This window comes from Anguilla rostrata, chromosome 11 (assembly GCF_018555375.3).
Source record: "Anguilla rostrata isolate EN2019 chromosome 11, ASM1855537v3, whole genome shotgun sequence".
Classification (NCBI taxonomy): domain Eukaryota; kingdom Metazoa; phylum Chordata; class Actinopteri; order Anguilliformes; family Anguillidae; genus Anguilla; species Anguilla rostrata.
In genome coordinates, this window is record NC_057943.1 from 18,402,797 (window position 1) to 18,424,797 (window position 22,001).

Genomic DNA, 22,001 nt, shown 5'->3' on the forward strand with positions numbered 1-22,001 from the left:
ACTGCCAATGTAGTGCGGGTGTTCTATGATTCACAACAACCAATACGTATATTATTCCACGTAAATTGCAGTAATTTGAAAACGCACGAACGCAATAAATCATACGTAAAAGTACGCTGGCAGTGTATTCCGGGAAGCGGTGTGCAACATGAACCCGTTTTATTCAAGCTTAGTTAGGCTACTTTCAGTTTTGAAACCTATATCGGATGTTTCGCTTTATGGTGTAAAATGAGCTACGACTGAGCGATCAGTTATTTTTTCCAGATGGTTATTTTTTCATGTCGGAATATGCTCAAGAAGTAAAGAAAAGGGGTTAGACAGCAGTAAGAACTGACTTTATATTCTTGAAAAAGTGTTCATGTCTAAATTTACTTCACATTGCAGTATTTGAAGGATATATATTATCCTATATACATTAAAATAGCCTACTGCAATTCATAAAGGTGCGCTCTTCCCATAGGACTGACGGCCGATGCCAGGATTGACTGATGGAACAGAGAATCTACCAAATTGACCGATCCAGAACATATCATGCGTGGAAGGTAGGCTCAGCGTTCAGTCTCACTAATGTTTCCATCAGTAACACCAAAGTACTTCTGCTTGAAGATGAAGATGATTGGTCTAAGATGTATGTGGTAGACTGCACAGCCTGTGTCCAAAATGACTCGCCCACTTAAATTGCATTTTAGGGGGTAAAACAGTTCTACTAGGGAACCTGCTACCTCAAACCCACCAGTCCTCTGATATTCAGTGCAGTGTGTAAGTATTTGGACAATTTGTTGCATTGGCTCTGTACTCCAGCACATTGGATTTCTAATAAAACAATGCATATAGGTTAAAGTTTAGACTGTCAGTGTTAACATCCATATCAGGTAATCTGTATAGGAATTACAGCCCTTGTTATACGTAGTCCTCCCATTTTAGGGGAGAAAAATTAATTGAACATTTGGCTGCTCACCTGTTTCTGGGCCAGTTGTGTTTCTCCTCTTCATTAGTTTGTGCACAAGTAAGCTAACAAAGGGTCTAGAGTTCTCGGTGTGAAATTTGCATTTGGAATCTGTTGCTTCATGTCTCTCAACATGAAGACCAAATAAATGTCAATGGCAGTAAAGCAGGCCATCGTTAGGCTGAAAAAGTCAGAATAAATTGATCAGAGACATAGCTGAAACATTGGGTGTATAAAAATCTATTGTTTTTGTTATTGAACAAAAATCCCTGAATGGCCTAATAAGAGCAATTATAAAGATGGCAGGCCATCAGAAACTTAATGTAAATATCTAAAATATTCTTAATCACACACAAAACTGTCTGGGCTAATCAAAATACACAATCAAACTGAAATATTTTTAAAAACCTGCAGAAAGTGAACATGAAAGTAAAAGTGATGAGTACCATTTAGTCTTCCTGAGGGACACCCTATTAAATGCCCAACATCCAAAATGGCCAGGTATAAGTAAAGAGGGAGGGGTTTGCAAAATTTCAGAAGCCTAAGATTTTCCAAATATTTTGGTGACAGTCTTGGAATAGCCAGATAGTTTTTTTTTCTTGTTGGAGACATCAGTGTGTCCGTGTAATTGATAGGGAATTCATTTGATTTAAGTGTTGTGCAGTCATGCTTGGTCAATTTATCTAGAACCAATGAACCCTTTCCTAGCCATTCATTTAGGAAAGAATTAGGTTACTGAAAAATGTCCTTATTAAACTGCAGATTATTTGCAAGTTGGGGGCCTGGTCTTGACTTTCCAATAATATTAAGTGTAGATGTGCAGTAGGCTACACAGTAGCTGGTCTCGTTTAATTAAAAAAAAAAAAAAAATCACAGCTTTGGGTTGGGTACAGCCCACCATTATTTTTGCATAATACTTTTCATGTATTTTCTGGAACAATTCCCTTTTGGGATGTGCAGAATAATTCAGGGAATTATTTGAAAAACAATATAAACATGACAATTTGGAATAAGAAGAAAAAAAGCTGGTCAGAACGTAAGATTGTGATTCTATTTTGATGACATCAAGCAATTTAGATGTTGAAAACATGGTAACTGTAGTTTTAGCAAGCCATTCAAATTAGGAACTCCAAAATTAAGAGGTTAACAGTGATCAGTTCACCCCCATGTTGTCTAATCTGGAGAAAACAAGCTTTCCATTATGAAACATTGAGTCACTTAAGGTGTGCAAATCTGTACATTCATGATATGAGAACAAAAGATGCTATGTACATTTTGAATAAACCCACACCTTTACTTTGTGCTCAGATATTAAATTCTGAAAAAACAGAAGTGTATATCTCAGACTGAAAAAAAGCTGAAAGGGTACCATGTAGCCACTTTTTTGGTGCCACACTGAGTTTCCCAGACTTGAAACATCACTAAATGCATAACATCCATAAAATGTTTTACAAATAAACCTTATTCTGTCCCTCATTCTCCTCCATTAAACTAGACTGCTTTGAGCATGCAGATTGAGGATTTACCCATTTTTCAGACAGATCCAACAAACATGGACTACAAACATGCAATTGTAGATTAGGCTTAGACGTTCACCAAGTAAGAACCTAGTTTGAGGCAGGGCATTACAGGCTATTGTCCCATAAAGTAAAGGAATGACACACAATATGGAAGGCCATCCCTGAATCGCATGGAGCAGTCTTTTTTTATTTTTATTTTTTTTATTAGCAATGGATCATAGTACAGATATCCTCACCATGTGAGTTGCATTTCTAGTATTTTGCAGAAATATCAAAACAAAATGCCTCTTTATATAATGTTAACTAAATGTCAAACACTTATGGGATTCTCATCTTTTAGGCAAATATTTGGGCACTCTTAAGCCATTAACATTCCACTGCTTCAGTGACATATTTACAATATAAAGAGTTCAAAATAAAGTGCTTTCCTCAGACTCAGCATCATATCAAATGCCTTTAAACAGTCTGAAATTCTTTAATACAAATTGTTTAGGAAGTGAAGTGTTTGTAGTAATGCATCTTGATTGCACATGCAAATATTTGAAGCCTTTGCTCCAGGAGGAGCAAAATTAATGTAAATGTTAAAAAGGTTATAAAACAGTATTTTAAACAAATGAGGACAAATATGTAATTAATTTCAGAAATGTCAGAGTGTAACATACAAAAGTCACTTCCTATCCAATTTCAGATACACAGGTCTGTTTAGGGTCAGTTACAGGGTGGTGAGAGAATCTCAACTAAAATTGAACGGGAGAGAAGGGAGGAAAGAAAAAAAAAAAAAAGAAAAAAAAAGGACTGCACCACCCCACTGAAGACATCAATCAAGCTCCAAGAGGCCTGAAAACAAAAATGGGGGAGAGATTAGTACTTCATTTTCAAAAGTTAGCAATGCTTTAAAATTCAGAAGCAGTCACACATCAAAATTCTAGTTCAATAAAGATGCTTACTGGCCCATTACAGTCTCCCAGAGCCCACTTTTTGCATGGGGGGAGCACGCTGTGGGCCACCCCGTCCCCTCCGTCCACGGAAGCCTCCCCGAAACCCTCGGCCCCTCAGGAATCTGCCAGGCACCCCAAACGTCTCCAAATTCAGCTTCCTCTCCTCTGCCCAGGTGGTGCGCCTGAAAAGAAACCGTAAAATGCCTCAAAAGCACAGTACAGGAAAATAATCCAAAAGGGTTTCCTTTAAAAGTGGTTAAAACATGTGTTATAACTTCATATGCATCAGTCAAGATATTAAATGACTTGCTTTTGTGAGCGGTCATACAATTGTTTGATATTGAAGGGAAACTTAAAAAAAAAAAAAAATTTTTTAGATCATATACCTGGATTTTAGCTCGGATGAAATGTTGTCGAAGAAGCACTTTGTTTTGTCATAGTAGCACTTGGGACCAAAGGGATCCTCCTCCACTGTCCCCTCACTGTTCTGAGTGTCCACTCCAGAGTCCACCTTCTCTTCTACATCATCCTTTGCATCTGGTAATAAAAGCAAGTTCTCCATTTGATGCAGCATCATTACCATCAGCTGCCAAAATGTATTGCGTGAATTACTGGACAGTTTAACGATTACCAGTAATAAAAATTATATTGTAATTGACCCACCATATCACTGAAACATCCTCCATAAATTCAGGAGCGCTTGCAAAAGCTATGACTATACCAAGTACAAGTGCTATCATTGGATATGCTACTTGGGAGGACATTGAAGGTCTTCTTGATAAAATAATTTTGAATATTCCCAATTAAACTTGAATCAGATTCATTAAAGGTCAGGATCAAACAAGAGAACAGCAATACAAGAGCAGGGCTGGTCACCTGCTCAAAGTTTCAGAACTCATTCGGATTTTTGTGCCATGCTCACTGGTTTGTGTAAACAGCACTCAAATCACCTTTGAGGTTAAGCTCATCCTGCAACTCCTTTTCAAGGTCATCTTTGTTGAACTGGGCATTTGCGGTTTCAAAATCAAAGTCAGATTCAAACTGGAGTGTGCTAGGTTTTGAGTTTCCAACCAGAATCTGTCCTCTTCCACGGTTCCTGGACCTTCTATTTCCTGTATATATGGAAAAAATGTAAACAAATTTGTGTAGGTACACTGAAGGTTGTTTTGGAAACAAGCATTAAGACTACTTGGTATCTTGCAGAAATGAAAACCTGTTGAAGAAGCAGTTCTACATCAGTTGTGATCATTTGGCATAATCCAGGAAGAATGCCATTTCAAATGGACAGTTTTGATGGTTCCCACTTGCACTTTAATTATGCCATGATTGTCTCGTGTGTATATGGTATATGAAGTCAAATGGACTTTACATTTAAATTTTCTAATTGTCAGATAGTGCATGTTAAATTGAAAATGAAAATTCGGCTTTTTGAATTTGAATTGTCATAATTTTTGCCCACGTTAAATGAAAATGAAACGCAGTTGCCAATTTGCATATTAAAATTATGACCGGATTATGCTTACATAAATGGGATCCTCCCGGAATGCACATGCCATTTACACTGAGCTGATTGGTCAGGGTTGTATGGGTTGAACGCTTAACTCTAACAAAAACAGCCCTGGAGCAAGTTAGCTCTGCAGCATAAATCACCATGCCAATTTGGTCCAATCAGAACAGAGCAACTCATACCAAAAAACTCAGGATTGAACCCAAAGTTAGCTGCCTATCCCTCTTAGCCTGCTTTATGATATAGGCCCCAGATATTAAAGCAAAAACATTTACCCTGTCTCCTCCTCTGTGACCGTCGGGTTTCATCGTTGCCCTGCTCTTGATCTTGCAATACACCAGGCTGTTTTACTACTGCATCTTAAAGCAAGATTTGGAAGTAATTAGTCATTCACTCAAGATTCAGTTCCGTGGTAGTAAATGCACATAGTCCCCACTTGTTCAAACTGGTGAAGGCAAATCAAATCAATCAAATCAAATGACATTCACTTACCTGTCCTCTAGCCTCTATCAAAATCAAATTCAGAAACCACTTTGGATTTTAGGAAACTGTCCTCTTTATATTTCTGACTTTTGACAATAACAAATATTTCAGTTTTCAGATATTCAAAATATTAATTCCAAATTAAATGATACATTAAGACTACATAGAAATTCAGAAATATAAAACAGGTCAGTTTAATTCCTTGTGAAATTCATACCGGTTATACTTAACTGGCTTTAGATGAAGAAATTGTTCATTTTGGTCAAAGCAGTCTTTTCAGAATCTTAAAATGCATATACTGCATGACTAGGGACTGAGTTTGATATCAAATACATTTTCTTAATATGATTGATCAAAGTTGCATTAAAAAACTATCGCACCAGAAAAAAAAGTTCAGAATGACACCTGTGAGTAATTGGAGCCCAGAAAGTATTGAAGTGTTCCCTGAAAGTATGTACAGGCGCATGCCCAGAATATAAAAACAGGAGGAAATCCACCACCCTAATGACTTTGCTTACTACTGGGACCAGTCCTTTGGGGTTGGGGGCTCCCACGTCCACCTCCCTGGGGGGCCCTGGTCATTTCTCGGCCCTGTTGCTGGGACACAGGCAGGATCTTTTTCTGAGCAGCACTTTCCGCTGGCACGGTCTGCACAGCCTGCTCTACCATTGGGCCTCTTCTCATCGGGAAACCATGAAATCCAGCCCCTAGGAAATAAAATGTAGCAGGACATGGGGGGGGCCGGAGCCAGGGTGGCCAGTTGTCAAGTGCCCAGACCCAGAGACAAGGGAGTAGAAATGATACCTTTGATAGCTCTGCTAATTTGTTTCCTAATGGGACTTAGATTGGCTCAGGGTCCAGTTGCCACATAAAGGGAGCCAGGTGAAGTTATGGACATGAGGAAGTAGACCTTCACCTGCTTATAAACTGCAGACCCATAGCTCATGGGAGTGGGGCTGTAGCCTATGATATTCAACTTATTTAAAGCTGTATATATCTGTATATATATAAATATAGGAGGACATACATAATCAAATACATAACAAATACAATAAATGGCAGTTGCTTGGTGTGTTAACACAAGGGCTAAAATCACAACAACCACCTAATGCCCTCCAAGTGATTAAGGCTTGTGCCTCAACTTACCCAGACCCAGCGCTGCAGCATACTGTTGATTGAGGAGGGAGCTGGCAGCCAGCTGACTGTAGGACTGGTTCATGCCCCGGTAAGGACTATAGGGAACTTGAGGCTGGTATTGGGTTGAACTGGCAATTGAAGACTGGAAGACGGAAGAAACCCCTATTAATTACACAGGGATTTCTGTAGGCACAACAGTAATTGGCTTATTTTAAGAGCCTATCTGACGTCGCTCATAGAATCGGTCCTCGCAAAGGCTATGCTACCTGCACTATTGCAGGATCCTGAGGTAATCCATGGTGCGATTTTGGAGGCTCGGAAACAGTGATATCTTTAATATCACTCCCCCTGAAAATGATATATTCGTAAATTTCATCTCTTGGTGGCACCGGCCTCTCCGTTGGACGCCCCTCCGTACCGAAGGATCTCACTATAAATTGGAGGAAACAAGCGGAAGCGGCAACGTTAGTAGGCCTTTTAGTCAACAATGTAGTTACAACAGCCAAAGTGGCTACTTTTTAAAGACGCAATCCATTCCATCCGCCAAGTGTTAGCGGACAGTAACAATCAAACTATCTGTAGGTAAAATAGTGTAGCTAGGTAACTGTTGTTTTAAAATTCTAGCAGTGGAAATGCAGTCGACAAAGTGAAACTTCCTCACCTTTAGCCAAAGCCACTGTGGAATTATCCATATCAATTGTATACAAAATGCCTTCATATCGAATTTGGGCCTTGGATATCAGGCTAATTTTACTGCCAATATATGGAGTTCCGGTGCTCATGTTTGCTAACTACAGCACCTGTAATAATAAACGTTCGTAAATATACTACAGAACTAGGGACCGTTGCAGGTAACTAAGTTACAAACTTTGCACTTCGTCACAGTAAAACCTTGCATAGAACGAATACAACGCTCGGTCATCAGGTAGCGAGAGAGGAATTTATAGACAATCTGCGCTTGCTAACAGGTGAGCATGCGGCACGCCTTTTCATTTAGCTAGAACATGCCACCTGTTGGGCTGGAGACAGATTTCGTCCCGAAAAGGACAGCCAAGCATCCTTTTAGGTTTTCTTTATTAGCCTACACCTTCCACCTTTCATTCAAGTATAGACTACAGTGCAAATTGCAGAGTGAAAATGCAAGTAACCTAGCCTATTTCATAACTAGTAGCCTACCATATGACAGATTTTCGCCAAAGTCGGTGGAAAATTTCTGCAGTTTGAAGAAATTTATGATCAGAACACTTTGAACCAAATGTCTTCTTCATTGGTTTAATTATTAGGCTAATTCTTGCTTGGCCAGTGTGTTTCACAATTATCTGGTCTATCACACAAATGTATTACCCCTTCAACAGAACTGTAGTAAATGCATTGGAAAATATACTAAATGTATAGGCTGTTAAATGGTTTTACTTATTCTTAAATATAACTGTGTTTGGTTAACAGTACAGTTCCTTGTTGACATAGGCGACCTGATGGAAATCAAAGTACATAGAAAAACAAACATGTGCAATTTATCTAATTATTGAAAACACAATAAATATTTAGTTCTTTATTCATATTTGTAGACACTGATGGCAAAGTATCACCTCTTAAACCTATATATTGTCATAAATGTATAGTTATTGAACTTATTTGGACACTTACAAAGGGGGTGTGTATTTTTGCTGTTCTTGATGGTAGTGCATTGCACCCATACAGGCCTGTAACAGGAACCTAATGTCACAGGACTAGTTTTGACACCTATAAAATGTCTGATCAGTTGCCCTTGGATTAATAAACAGGAGACACTAGAGTAAGTTTGAGTTGACAGTAACTAGACAGAAATATCTTAACATGTTTTTCCAATACATTTTTTTAAATACATAGATGCTACAGATAACAATTGTGCATGAAGTACAGAACAAGGGTTGGGTGGTGGTGGTGGTGGTGGTGGTGAAAATGGTGGTGGGGGTGGGTTATCAGATGACTGCTTGTAACATCTTTTAAAATGAAATCAAATGCTAAAACATAATTTTTTAAACATAATTTATTACACATAATACACACAACAGTCCAGAATCCATGTCTTTTCCCCCATAGATAGAATTTGACAAAAACCAACAATAAAAAAATACAAAACAAGACAAAAAAGGGGGAGAAATAAAAAAACAAGACAAAATTAAATACAGCAGCACATGGGTCACACCTAATAATGTCAGTCTTTTACAAAACTATGCCACAATGTCGTTAATCTGAGGAAAGCAAGAGTAGTTCCGCAGTTAGAGACAAGTGGTGAATACAAACCTATTGCACCTATGCACATTTGTGCTGGGTTCCGCTTGTACCCTGAAGGCGGCAGTTGTTGCAGACTAATTTTTTGCGTTTTATTTTTTACAGCTATACAATAAAGGCTTTTTTAATGTTTTAATTTTAGGCTACTTTTTCCCCTGGAGATCTACAGGGAGAACAGCAGCTTCACCAGTTACTCAGAATGAAATGCCCACGTTAGGGCAGAAGCGAAACAAATTTTCATTTTGTACCGAATGTGTTTAGAGCCGAATATTCCTGTTTATTATCCAAATAACTCTGTACGAACTTTTTTTAAGCCAATGTAGGATATGCGTTTAATTCTATTCCGTGCAATTAATTCGCTAAACGCACGCCAGAAATCATGTCATTGTGGGTTCTAGTTATGAGTGGCTTTAATGCAATTTATCTGCGATCTTACTCAGCTCAAGAATGTGTTAGCTAATTAACGAATTGTGTTCGGTCACACTTCCTGACGATGCATGGACGACTTCAAGATTTACCCCCACAAAGCATCGCAAGACAGGTCTCGTGCACTTTATACGACGAACCACCATTTATTTTTGGATTAGAACAAAGAAAGTAAACTAACGTTACATAAACGCATGTTAGGCTACTGGTGCCGGTATTAGTAAAAGTTAGTGCAGGAACAGCGGTTTTGCCATTAATTGATGCAGTTTTTCTGCAACTGTAATGAGTCGGGAAATCCAGTTTATTCAACTCTGTAGTCATCGTTACCCGGTTTACGTTTGAAAGTTAATGTGTAGGCTAGCCTAGACTAAACATTAAATCTCAGAAACAAGCTGAATTTAAATCTGCAAACATTTAATGACTGTCAATGTAGTAGGCTAAACTTGCATTTGTCAGCGTTAGCAAACAGGTTAAAGACGGGTCACCATCCACGCGCGTAAATTTCACACTATTTTGGAATATCCGGTCATGCTAGCTAAAAAGATCTAAAAATTGGGGACAGTTGCTTTAGCGAAGGTTGACGCTAGTCAGTTTGCCTTTTTCTTTCCAGGACTGTGAATTAGTCGCGATCGCTGTAGTTCTGGTGATTTCAAACCATGCGAAATTAAAAACGGCCAGAAAATAACGTTACCAAGTGTGCTAAATTAGAACAAATTCAACGCGAGTTGTTGCGGTAGGTGCTACACAATCACTTCACTAATCGTTGCACTCAACAATGCGTAGCTACAGTATCGGAACTTGGCAACATGCAAGTGTGGCGCTCTCGCACACTTTTCATCAGGTCAGGTAGCTTGAACTACAGAGCGAATACTGCGCAGCCATCTTGAAACACAAATGCAAAAACCACTAAAACAATCAATTTGATTTAAACTTTTAACTGCTCAATAGCGGGATTACACACTCGAAATAATGAAATCCAGTCAAGCATAGTAGGGTACGATGCACAGAATTGGGATCACATAGAGGTCTGCAGTTAAATCGACATTTACGCATTTCCCACCAGTCCCCTTGCTGGAAGTACTGTCTGTCTCCGTGCCTTTACCCTCAGTAATGACAGTAGCGGCCATTTGTCCCGCACTTTAAATCTACAAATAACCAATCAGAACAGTCCGGAATCCCTGTGCTGGTGACGTTATACCCTTTTCTCGCATGCGCGGTGTCTAATGTGAGCCCCCCTCGGTTCGTAACAGAGTAAAGATGGCGGCGGGCTCTGATCTACTAGATGAGGTTTTCTTTAACACAGAGGTGGACGAGAAAGTAGTTAGCGATCTTGTAGGGTCCCTTGAGTCTGAGCTTACTGGCTCGGGTCACGGGAACTCAGAAGTAAGGGTCCAGGCGGTGTCTAACCACATTGCCAACCCCGGAATAGGAGGTAATTCCAATGTCCAGGAAAGCAAAATGGGACTTGCACAACAGCTTGCTAAAGCAGGTAATGCAATGTAATGTAGCTAAACGTTGTTTTGCTTTTCACGTTTATCCTTTTTAAAAACTAAACGGAAAGAAAATGCTTTCTCTACGATGTGTTGTTATACTCCTTGGTGTTTTCCCTCGCATTCTTGTTTGTTTCCGTTCCAACAGGGACTGGAGTGCAAGGGGGTGTTATTAATAATAACAGATCCCAGGGTTCAGCTATGGATGCAGCAACAGGAATCACATCGCCGGCTGGGTCAGAGACATCAGTGGGGCCCAGCCAAGGCAAGACAGTTGCCGTCAGTGCCATGGTAACTACTGTGCCTAACCACGATGTGGGCAATGGAAAAGTCGGGACCTCTGTTGTGCAAACTTTGAATGGAAGTAATGTGGTAATAAACTCTCACAATTCAGGAAGTGTCGCCGCATTCACAGGGACACCATCAAGTACAACTAGTGCTGGTAGCTGCAGTAACACTGTACCTGCTGTCACAGTTGTAAACAACGGACCAGGATCCGTTGTAAAAGAAAATTTAAACGTTGTTTTGCCTCCACCCTCAAGTACTGTCATCCAGACCCCTTTAATGAATGCACAGAACATTGTTACTTCGACAGTGATCTCGTCGACAAACATGAGCAGTGGACCTACCGTTACACTTGTGAGGCCGCCTATGCAATCACCAGGACTGGGTGCTACGCAAAATGGGAGTAATAATACAGTTTTAGCGTCCACCGCCAATGTAGCGAACCTGAGTACTACTGTTGCATCGGGGATTCCTTTGCAGACTCCGCCGGTAATCAAGTCAGAGTCGCCTAAAACTATCGTACAAGCCACACCTCAGACTGTAGCAACAGGTGTTGCAAATGCAGGTAACGTTAATCTTTGCCAGACCATGCAAAGTGTTCTGCATTCAGCGACAAGTGTTTCAACAACAGGAGCAATAGGGAAAAACACAGTTTTGCAAAATGTAACAAGGACTTCCACTGCAGCAACTGTCGCTGCCACTCCTGGCGGGATACGAGCCATCGCACCACAGGTGTTAGCTCCAAGACTCCCCAATACTTCCCAGAGTCAGCCAAACATCCAGAACATTCAACTTCCTCCAGGTAATTTTTCCACTATTAAAGTTTATTCTGGCATATTGCTTGTGGCAAATTACCACAGTTCTTCAATACATGCTGCTTAGAAGTGTTGCTGAACACATTTTGCATGCTTTCTGTAATGTTAGACCATGATTATAAAAAAAATCATTTTTTAGAATTAAAGTTAAATACACACTGTAGTTATGGTAATACCTGAAAAATTTGTAAGTTTGAAATTCCTGTAGAGATTTTGTCTGTAATCACCAAGATCCGTATATGATCGACACCTGATTTGATCTGGGATTGCTATAAGTGGTATTTCAATCTAAACTCTGAACATTTTCATTGGAGTGAAAGTCCCAAGTGCTGGCCATCCAATCAACTCTGGTTGTCCATCAGTTGAACCTCTGTTTTCTCTCAGCTTGTTGTGAACTTGTGCACTTTGTTCCAGCTCTTGGAGAAGATGGCAAATGTATATGGGGGGGCGGGGGGCAATATCCTTCAGGCATGCCAACATCAAATGCTGAAGAAGGGTTGTGATACACTAACGTTACTGCAAATTTAGCATATTAGCTTGATAAGCTGCAGTAATGTAAATGGTTAACAAGACCAGGTTAAAACCTAGTATACGGCTGGACCGAACCGGCCGACATCACAGACATGCGTGGTGTAACTTTATCACTCACTCAGTCAGTCACAGAAGACATTAGCGTTTGTAGGGCTGGCGCTGTAGCACTGTTGCGGTCCAGCCAAAAACCAAGATAAAGGCCCCAAGTACCACTGAGCGAGTTAGATTTACAAAGTTACTTAATGTTAATGCTGATCTGACTCAACATCTGTTATTTTATTAATGATATGTAGTTTTACCATAAAATCTTATATATAGTACTTCTAGATAAAGTTTGCCTTCAGTCAGTGGAATATGCTCATTTGATGCATTTTGTGTATTAAAAAAAAAAAAAAAGTTTCCATGAAGGAAAGTACAGTTGGGAAGAATGTTATTTATTTATTTATTTATTTATTTATCTAACTTGTATTCCTGAGGTACAGATGCCCTCAGCAACATGGGTCAACCACATACCTCCACAATTACATCTGTAGTTTGAAGTCACTTACATTGATTATAGGTTAAACCTATCACTAATAATGTTGCCTTGACTTAATATTATTTTCAAGCATAGGAAATAAATGTCTTTGCATTATGAGTAAACTAAAAGTTTCATACTGTATGATACTAGTTATATTGTCACTTATATTGTAAGTGTACATTCTCTCGTGCAATCTTTTTGTCACAATCCTATTATATGGCTCTTCATATTTGGTCAGAAGTCTGTCCCCCATGCTGGTGATGTTCATACCTTACCTCTCATAGTACTCTGCTTAATAGAGTATCAGCAGTCTACTCTGTTGTCACTTTAATGTAGGAGCATGACAATACGCAGAAACGGTAGATTGATGTTTGAATAGCTATATTATATGTTATTCTCCTCATTTGTGTTGAAGTGAGTTGCCTAAAATGCTTAACAGATAATTTCTCTACAATTGTGGTGAGGTAGTAGCCCTACTCTAGCAGGTTACCACTTTAAAATTGCTTATGAATGACAAGCTGGGTTAATGCACATTTTCAGTGACAATAAAGTGAAAACACCCCAATAAAGGTTAAAGATGTTGACAATAAGCTCATATGCATAAACCTATTGTAAAATGTCAGGTCACTAGTCTACACCAAGTATGGGGCTTTTTACCCAGTCATGATGGAGGAGTGAAAGATTTTCAGTTAGGCCTACTCTTTGGCCAACTTTTAAAAATGATATCCCAACAATATAGTGTGAGCATTCACAATACCAGAGATTGTGTGGTTGATACTAGGAGTGCAAATGAAATTGCATTAATCAGCACCCATTAATCAATTAATAAGGATTAACTGATATGCTTAAAATATACTATAAAGCCTATAAAAAGAATGACTCAAATAGGTCTACCAATTCATGAGTTGTATACATCACAGAGGTTTTAAGACATGCTCAGACAAATCATTAAAACTGAATTTGCGTTGTGTATTAAGGCCATCGCGGCAATAAACTTTCTAAAAATAAAAATAATAAAAACACGGATGGAGAAATCTGTGCAGGAAAGGAGAGACCGCTGAGATTTTTATTACAGCCTGGATGAACTGCCCTTGTGATATTAATGCACCTCATTAGCACTTTACTTTGTAATAAACTGTTGAACCGCTTTAGTTGTTTTCTCTTTCTGAGAAAACTTGTAGCCTCTAACACAGTCTTGTAATAAAAAGAAAGCATATATCTATTCAATAGTGTAAATCGTACTCTACAGTGCAAGTGGTTGGCTGTTCATTTAACAAAATAGTAGCAGGTTCCCAACTTAGCGAAGTCGGCCTCTTGATGAACAGCAAACAAAAGCTAAGCAAAGGCATAAAATAGAATGAAGTGCTACAGACACCCAACAGAAGGCTGCTAATTGGCTATATTCCTGAAGGCTGAAAAATATAGCCGTAATATGAACAATATAGCCTGTATGCCATTACCTAACTTAATACCTAAGCATTTTTGTTAAGGATTAGAAGTAGGCTATGTCTATGTGCTTTGGGGTCAGTCTGGTGTGCAGTCTGCTGAAGGTGAGATCAGCTGCTGAGAAGATGCACTCAGATGGCACCAATGTTCCAGGAATGGACTAATAGCGTTTCGCTAATACTGCCAGTCAAGGGAAGTATGACTCCTCAGCTTTCCACTAGGTGAGAAGGTTTGTGTCTGATGACGAAGAAACGTTGCTCTAATGTAAAATCTAATTGCCAATGTTAGGTTATTCATTGAAATTTAACCGTTTAACCAATAAAAGGAATTGAGCAACGTTCTTATTAACAATTAATAGTTCATTAACTATTAACATCCCTAACTTGGATACCTCTGAAATTCCACGATTTTCAACACCCAATTGGATACACACTAATTTACCATTCTGTTGTTAGATTAGTGTGTCTAAGGTTGCACGCCAACTTGAAAGCTGTCAAAACTTGAAAAACTTGAAATGCAGTATCATTCACGACCAAATTGTACCAATAAATCCACGGTCCATTTCTCATTGTTTTACAGTTTTGTTAAGTGAAATCTGTCAGTTTTCAGTGCTGTTGTAGTCCTATACTCTTAAGCTGCTTGCACATGATCATCGTCACAACACAGCGTCAAACCATTAAATTTCTATGGTGGGTGCTTTGATGCCTGACTGGCAGCAGAGCTATGGCTATAGAAACACTAGTGTTGGCTACCTTTACTTGTTCTCTCATGTTGGTAGGCGTTCCCAAGTTTAACAGCTTTTCTAGACATCTTCTGCTTTTTATCAGTCAGACAGGAGTACAGTGTCAATTTGGACTCAGTACCACTGGTACTGTAGAAGATTTAGCACCGTTGCATTTTCTGAGTTCTGGCATTGGCTTTGTATTGAAGTATTGGTTCTTGTGACATCCCAAGTATGCATTATTATCAAAGTGTCACTGCGTGCCTCATTTAATAAAGAAACATTCTTATAATTATTATTATAATAATGGTAATAATAATAATAATTATTATTAGTTGTAGTTGTAGTATTAGGGTTGTGTATTGGCAAGAACTTGGCAATACGATACATATGATACAAGTGTAATGATTCAATAACTATTCAAAAATATACATTAAATGACACAAACCGAATATGTTAAAACTAGTTTAACATTTGCTAGATTAGTTTGTCACATACTGAAAGGTAAAACTGAAAACGAAATGTTTTTCACCCAAAGAGGTCACACATATGCCCAACATTCCATTCAGTAGTCATAAAACTGTCAAATCACTACAAATCCAATAATTTAATTTATGATATTAAAAAGTTAATCCATTACAATTTTGGTTCTTTGATCATCACAGACATTATAGAATAGTGCTTGCAACTTTACTTATTCAATAACCAGTTAGCATGTTTTAGCTTTGTGGTTCATTTCAAGTGTTATGCCTGATTGCATGTCTAAAACATGGGTAACTTGACTCCCAATCAATAGCCTATCTGTTTTTTAATTTCAAGATTTTTCTTGAAATTCAGTGAGAATGTAGGGGACCAGTCGGCCTAACAATTTCATTTGTCAAACTCACATCCTACTCTCATTGGTTTCGGACTTTTGGTGGTGTTATTGCACTGAAAATCAGAGCACAAGGAGAGGGCTGTTTGAGCAAGAACGGAGATATCCAGGGTGGGATGAATTTGAATGTGCGCTCATATTCTCCAAGTGAGAGAACAGCAAATTTGTGCAAGGGCCGAGTATATTTGAGTGCGCGTGTACAATTTTGTGTGAGACCAGTGTAAATTTGAGGGCGCGCATATAGTTTCGCACGAGAGAATACGAAATCTGCATGAGAGCTGTATGAATCTAATTTAATTACTCTGCTCTCAACAACTGGCAGTAAAATAACACTATAAACCCATGCCTATGTGTTCCCTCTGAGCTAGATTGTAATTGTTTGCATGTTTGTATGCGTATGCATTTATCTCTCTACTTTTAATTATCTTATGGTTCATAAATGTACAGGGTTTGGGAAAATGGCTTCACAGGTGTTTCTGATTAGTCCGATATGTTCAATTGCTTCCTTTGTGTGGGTATAACAGAGCTTTCTGTATCTAGTCTTGATTCTAGGCTTTTGGTTGCCTTTGGAGTCTGTTATTGGCGTGTGTCAACATGAGGTCCAGAGTTGTGCTGATGAAAGTCAAGGAAGTCATTATGAGGCTGAGAAATAAAGAAAAAGAAATTCATACACATAGACCGAACCTTAGGCTTACCAAAATAACCTGTTTGGAACATCATTAAGAAGACCAAGAGAACTGGTGAGCTGAGTAACCAGCTTGGTAGGCCAAGCTAGACCTCTGAAGTTGATTACCAAAGAATTCTCACCACAATGAAGAAAAACCCCCAAACATATATCTGACAGATCAGAAACACTTCAGGAGGCAGGCTTGGGTACGTCAGTGACTGTTGTCCACAGTCGGCTTCACGCTCAGAACTACCGTGGCTGCACTGCATGATGCAAACCACTAGTTAGTCGTGAAAACAGAATAACTTTCCATTCTGCTGTACAGTATTATACAGTATGAAAGCATTAAAAAGAACACGGGCCCACCATTACATTTTTGTATTTTGAACACTGTTGAACACAGTTTTGTACTGTTCTGCTCTCTGATTGGTTCAGCAATTAAAATGTCCTTACCCAGTAAGACACTACGCAAGGATTTGTGGCAGTCTGCTCTGGACTGCATCCATTAGTGACCTACCTGCATATCAGACTGGGCAGCAGTTCTGGGTTTGACCATCTGCTTATCTGTTTTGGACCCTATCCGTATTGGAGTTTAAGTTAAAGTTCTCTGCATTTATTTTCAGTTTTCTTTTTTTCTAACCTGTCACCTTACTATTTAATGTAATTTTTTGCTGCAACGATTTGATGTTATTGGCTCAGGTAGGCATGAGAATGTAGTCAAATACTCAAGTAAGCATATGTAGCAAAATACAGTGTTTCTGTATGTGCTCACATCCCTGAGGACGAGGGAAAGAAAAAGTATCCTGGACTGTTCTACAGAATGTGTTTCGCAGGGGCTGACTGGAGGGGAAGCCCTGAGCATTCAAATTCACTGTTCAATATGACGGTCTGAAGTTTACCTTCCACCACTACCCTACAGAAAATCATTTTGTCAGACTTATTCTTGATAGGTTCTGTTTCATTGTGTATCCAAGTCAGATCTGGGGTAAAATTCACATTATTCAGTTTCTTGGATTAGGTCACAGTAAGGTCATCGAGCCTTCCTTCTCTCCCCTTTTTTGAGATGTTGCTTGGATTTCACTGCTGTGAGTAGTGGGAAGAAAGCCTTTCGTGGTTGGGCTGTCAGTAAAGGGCGAGTGCGTCCTCTGCTCTGCTGTTCCTGACCCAGGTCTGTGTCCGTCTGCGCAGGTATGGTTCTGGTGCGTAGCGACAGCGGCCAGCTGCTCATGATCCACCAGCAGACGCTGGCCCAGATGCAAGCGCAGTCGCAGTCCCAGGGTTCTATGGCTCCTCGACCGGCCACGCCCACCAGCAGCTCCCCAGTCCAGCTTACCTCAGTCCAGGTAAGCCCCAGGCGTAAAGACACTTGCCCTGCATCGAACGTCATTGGTCATTTCAGCCATCGCGGCTTGGTTCGTGGAAAAAGAGGATTCCTTTCCGTTCTTCAGGGCTGGGAGTTTGTGATGAGGGTGATTAAATTAGAGGCATTTCTAACTCTTGGTCGATCAGTTTCAACACAAAATTTCCTTGCCTCAGCTTGAGAGCTTGCATAGACCTGTACCTGTGTGAGCAACTGAATGTTGCTGTTGGGGAATTTTGAGTGCGGAAGTTGAAATCGTTTCAGATTCATAAAATAATTAATTTTTTTCAGATTGTCATAATTTTTATTTATTTATTTATTTAAATATTCTGCCTGCCAAGCCAGCATCACTAATACTAATTCTCGCTTGACTAATTCTCATCCTTTGATCGTGGTCCGTTCTGTTTTACTGTGCTTTAGATGTGTTGATCATAAGGATCGGTACAGAGCAGGAGAAACAAACAGGACTTTAAATAGGACCCTTCTCTGTCCATTTCCTTCCAGGCACCAGGGACTTCCATCCTCACTCGTCAGGTGACGCCCACAACCATAATCAAACAGGCCACGCCCACCCAAAGCACCGTGCAGACCACCACCACCCTGCAGAGGCCTCCGGTTTTGCAGGTGAGCACAGGAAAATTGAGGAGGGCACAGCTTACTTTTTATACTTATCCTGATATCCATCTATTTCAGCCTCATGTTCAGCTGTTTGTGATTTAGCCGTTGTTCTTTATTGTGCAATTCAGGTATGTGTCACCATGGTGCCCCTATATATCCATTAACAGTGCCAGTGCATTCAGTGAAAGGTTGGATTTATTTTAAAGACAGTGTATGTATTCCATCCATTGGAATCCATGCTCAGGCAATTGAATGGTCAGGTTACAACCTGACTTTAGTTCTTTTGTTAAAGTATCTGTTTGCCATTGAGTGTTCTTCTCATAAACTTAGTGGGCAGGCAGTATGAATCATTCTTATTATTCCTATGGAAAATTCCTGGTTCGTGAAAAGAAATGCCTTTCTATTGTAAATAAAAGCTAAGGGGTGTGTTTGTAGCACATCAGAAGATGATTCAAACAAGTATATTTATACATAAAACGTAATACACAATGCTCTCTTTAAGCGTGGAATAAAAAATGGAGAGCAGATAGATTTAATGTGTGCTGTGTCTGACTTGCTTACTCTGTCTCAATGCACCACTGCCCATGCTCCAGAATCCCATCATGCTCAGCGGGTCACCTGCCACCACCTCTGTTGGAACGGCCTCTCCGGTGCAACCGGGTGCGACTCAGAGAACGGTTACGGGGACGCCCGGGGCCCCGGCAGCCATGGCAACGGTGAGCAGCAAGGGGTCTTCACACACGGTTGAGCCGCTGATGCCCGACGACTCTCCCCTGGTGAAGCAGCTCGCCTTGAGAGGTCATGACAGCGTCTGTGTTCTGTGTGCAGGAAACCTTGGAAAATGTGAAGAAGTGCAAGAACTTCCTGTCCACGCTCATCAAGCTGGCCTCCAGTGGGAAGCAGTCATCGGAGACGGCGGCTAACGTGAAGGAGCTGGTGAAGAACCTCCTGGTGAGATCCTTGCGCTGTGGCCGGATTTTGATTGGCTAGCAGCTGAGCCTCAGTCAGCCTCGTGCGAGCGCGGGAACTTGCTCTCAACTCTCGCGTCTTGTTTTTGGTCCTTTCAGGAAGGGAAGCTGGAAGCTGAAGATTTCACCAGCATGCTCTACCGAGAGCTCAATTCCTCACCTCAGCCATACCTTGTGCCTTTCCTGAAGGTAACACCAGGCGGCCAAACACGCGCGCCTCTCTCTCTCAACAGCCGTAGCCTGCTAACAGCCTGCTAGCGCGGTGGTCCCTCCATTAAAATGTTCCCCGTCTCTCTCCTCTCTTCCTCCCTCCGCGCTGTGCTCCTCCCCCTCCACCCCCCCACCGCTCAGAGGAGTCTCCCGGCCCTGCGGCAGCTCACCCCGGACTCGGCCGCCTTCATCCAGCAGAGCCAGTTTCCGCAGCCCAGCGTCCAGCCCGCCACCACCGCACTGACCGCCGTGGTGCTGAGCAGCCCCGCGCAGCGCGCCGCCGGCAAGGCCTCCGCCACCGTCACCAGCACCGTCCACCAGCCCGTCATCAGCCTGACGCAGCCCGGCCAGGGCAAAGCCGGCCAGCCGGCATCGCTGGTACAGCCACGGCGCCTCCTCCCCGCCCTGCTGACATCCCTCACGCGTGTCTCTGACTGCGAGCGCTTAACCCAGATAGCCAGCGACTCCAGGCCGGGTCTGCGGCTGACCCGGTCCGGCAGTGATTACTTGGGGGCCAGAATCGGCGCAGATCCGGCCCAGAGTTGCTTGCTGTCTGGGTTGCTAGGTGATTGACCACACCTATCTGACATTGTCGTACCTCATCAGTCACTGCTCCTCCACTGTCATTTGTGTCTTTTATTGTCAGTTAGAAACACATTTGTCATTATAAATGTTTCTGTGAGCAGGGTAAGGGTTTACTGATGGTACATTGCCTGGAAAGATGTGTCCCTGCTGCTGGTCCTCTATATAGCTCAGTCTATTTAGCATTTCTATGAATAGAATGCCAGTACTTTATATTGTTTTATTCGTGACTTAGAGGTGATGCTTGCCTGGAATGTTAAACCGCTGACTATTTGATTAGCATGTTTTCAGCATTGTTCAGAAATGGGCTGTGGTTCGGGGAGGGGAATGGCCGACTGGCTGCGTGTGCCCCCTGCACAGCCTCTCCCCTGTGAGCCGATGGCTGATCTGTAATGAATGCAGTGACCCCCAGGGGGGCCTTGCATGTGTGTGTGAGAAAAGCCTCTGTGCACCTCCACCTGCAGATCCTCCAGCAGTCCCAGCAGCAGGGGGCTGTGGTGCGCCCGCCCCAGGTGACCCTGGCCCAGATGCCCATGGTCACTCTCCGCCAGCCCCACAGCCGGCCGATGCTGAGCCAGCCGCAGGTGGTCAAGCAGCTCCAGACAGGTTTGTGCCAGGCACACGCGTGTGCGTGTGTATCTATGTGAGAGAGACAATGTTTTTGTGTTTACCATTCATCGCTTATCTTAAAATGCAGGGACTCCATATTGCAAATAGCAAATCTTATTTAAATATTTACTATACATTATACGGATGGATAATTTAAAACATTGAGTCATTTTAGTTCAGCATAGTTAATTTTTCTTTGGTTATATATGTCTATTCAATTCCCAGATAACTGAAGACCCCTAGAACATATTTGACCTGTCCCTTTCCACAGAGCTTGAGAGACTGTGACAGAACACATCTGGCCACATAATATTGCTTTTGTCTGGAGCTTGGAGCCATTAGCTTCTAGAGACAATGATGTGACAAACTGTATTCCCAATGTCCTCACTCAGGTGACCATGATTTCTCACGGTCTCGTGACAAGCTTGGAAAATCTGCCCCCTTGTGGGCGATAAGTGAATACATGGTTTTCTCACAGGAGGCAGCATTGCTTGTATGATTTATTTGATTACAACTTGGCTTCCTCATGCCCTTTTTTTTCCCTCCACCTCAGTCCCGCTGATGAAGCAAGGCATCCTTCCAGGAGCCAAAATGGTACCTGGTGTTCAGTCCCAGGCCCTTTTAGCCCAGAAGAACAAACTCAAAGAGGCAGCTGGAGGTTCCTTCAGGTCAGCAGATTGAGAGACAAGTCTTGATTCTTCATATTTTATTAGCTGAATTGAGCAAAGCCCTGTGCATGCGATGTGATACATTTGAACATGTACTTGACATACATATCCAGTGGCATTTATATCTTCCCTATTTTATGTTATCCAGGAAGAAATTAAGTTAGTATTGTCACAAAGGCTCACACATACTAGGGCTGTCAGTTGGGCCAAAAAAATAAAAATATGCAGTGAACCAAAAATGGCAGATTAGAATATTTAAGAAATTATTGAAAAATTGGAATCATTATTGCATTTGTATAATGCAGTGGTCTCAAACTGAAGTCCTAGAGGACTTCGGTCTCTGCTGGTTTTTGTGATGTCCTCAATCAGCAAGTCCGTTTAGGTCTTGGAAACAAGGTTTCCAGAC

At 41.1% G+C, this 22,001-nt stretch overlaps 2 protein-coding genes across 3 annotated transcripts in view; one reads left to right on the forward strand and one right to left on the reverse strand.

Moving 5' to 3' along the window:
- The first annotated feature begins 114 nt into the window (after positions 1-114).
- LOC135234183 (transcription initiation factor TFIID subunit 4-like) overlaps positions 115-22,001 on the forward strand; it is a 29,488-nt gene continuing 7,601 nt past the window's right edge. Inside the window, exons 1-11 of one of the 2 annotated variants that reach the window (XM_064298510.1) lie at positions 115-323; positions 461-542; positions 10,870-11,808; positions 17,769-17,923; positions 18,445-18,564; positions 19,152-19,274; positions 19,387-19,509; positions 19,626-19,715; positions 19,878-20,114; positions 20,783-20,924; positions 21,481-21,595. In XM_064298510.1, coding sequence (XP_064154580.1) covers positions 10,923-11,808; positions 17,769-17,923; positions 18,445-18,564; positions 19,152-19,274; positions 19,387-19,509; positions 19,626-19,715; positions 19,878-20,114; positions 20,783-20,924; positions 21,481-21,595 — 1,991 coding nt within the window. In that variant the 5' untranslated portion in view covers positions 115-323; positions 461-542; positions 10,870-10,922. Of the gene's footprint in view, positions 324-460; positions 543-9,115; positions 10,721-10,869; positions 11,809-17,768; positions 17,924-18,444; positions 18,565-19,151; positions 19,275-19,386; positions 19,510-19,625; positions 19,716-19,877; positions 20,115-20,782; positions 20,925-21,480; positions 21,596-22,001 lie in introns of those variants that run through there. The other variant, XM_064298509.1, reaches the window with a different exon arrangement.
- lsm14b (LSM family member 14B) lies at positions 2,633-7,482 on the reverse strand. The gene is made up of 9 exons (XM_064298515.1): positions 7,193-7,482; positions 6,798-6,961; positions 6,541-6,673; positions 5,913-6,101; positions 5,187-5,270; positions 4,355-4,516; positions 3,791-3,941; positions 3,414-3,586; positions 2,633-3,303 (listed from the first exon to the last, which is right to left on the reverse strand). The coding sequence occupies exons 1-8, from the start codon at positions 7,311-7,313 to the stop codon at positions 3,421-3,423; spliced, it is 1,170 nt and encodes a 389-aa protein (XP_064154585.1). The 5' UTR covers positions 7,314-7,482; the 3' UTR covers positions 2,633-3,303; positions 3,414-3,420.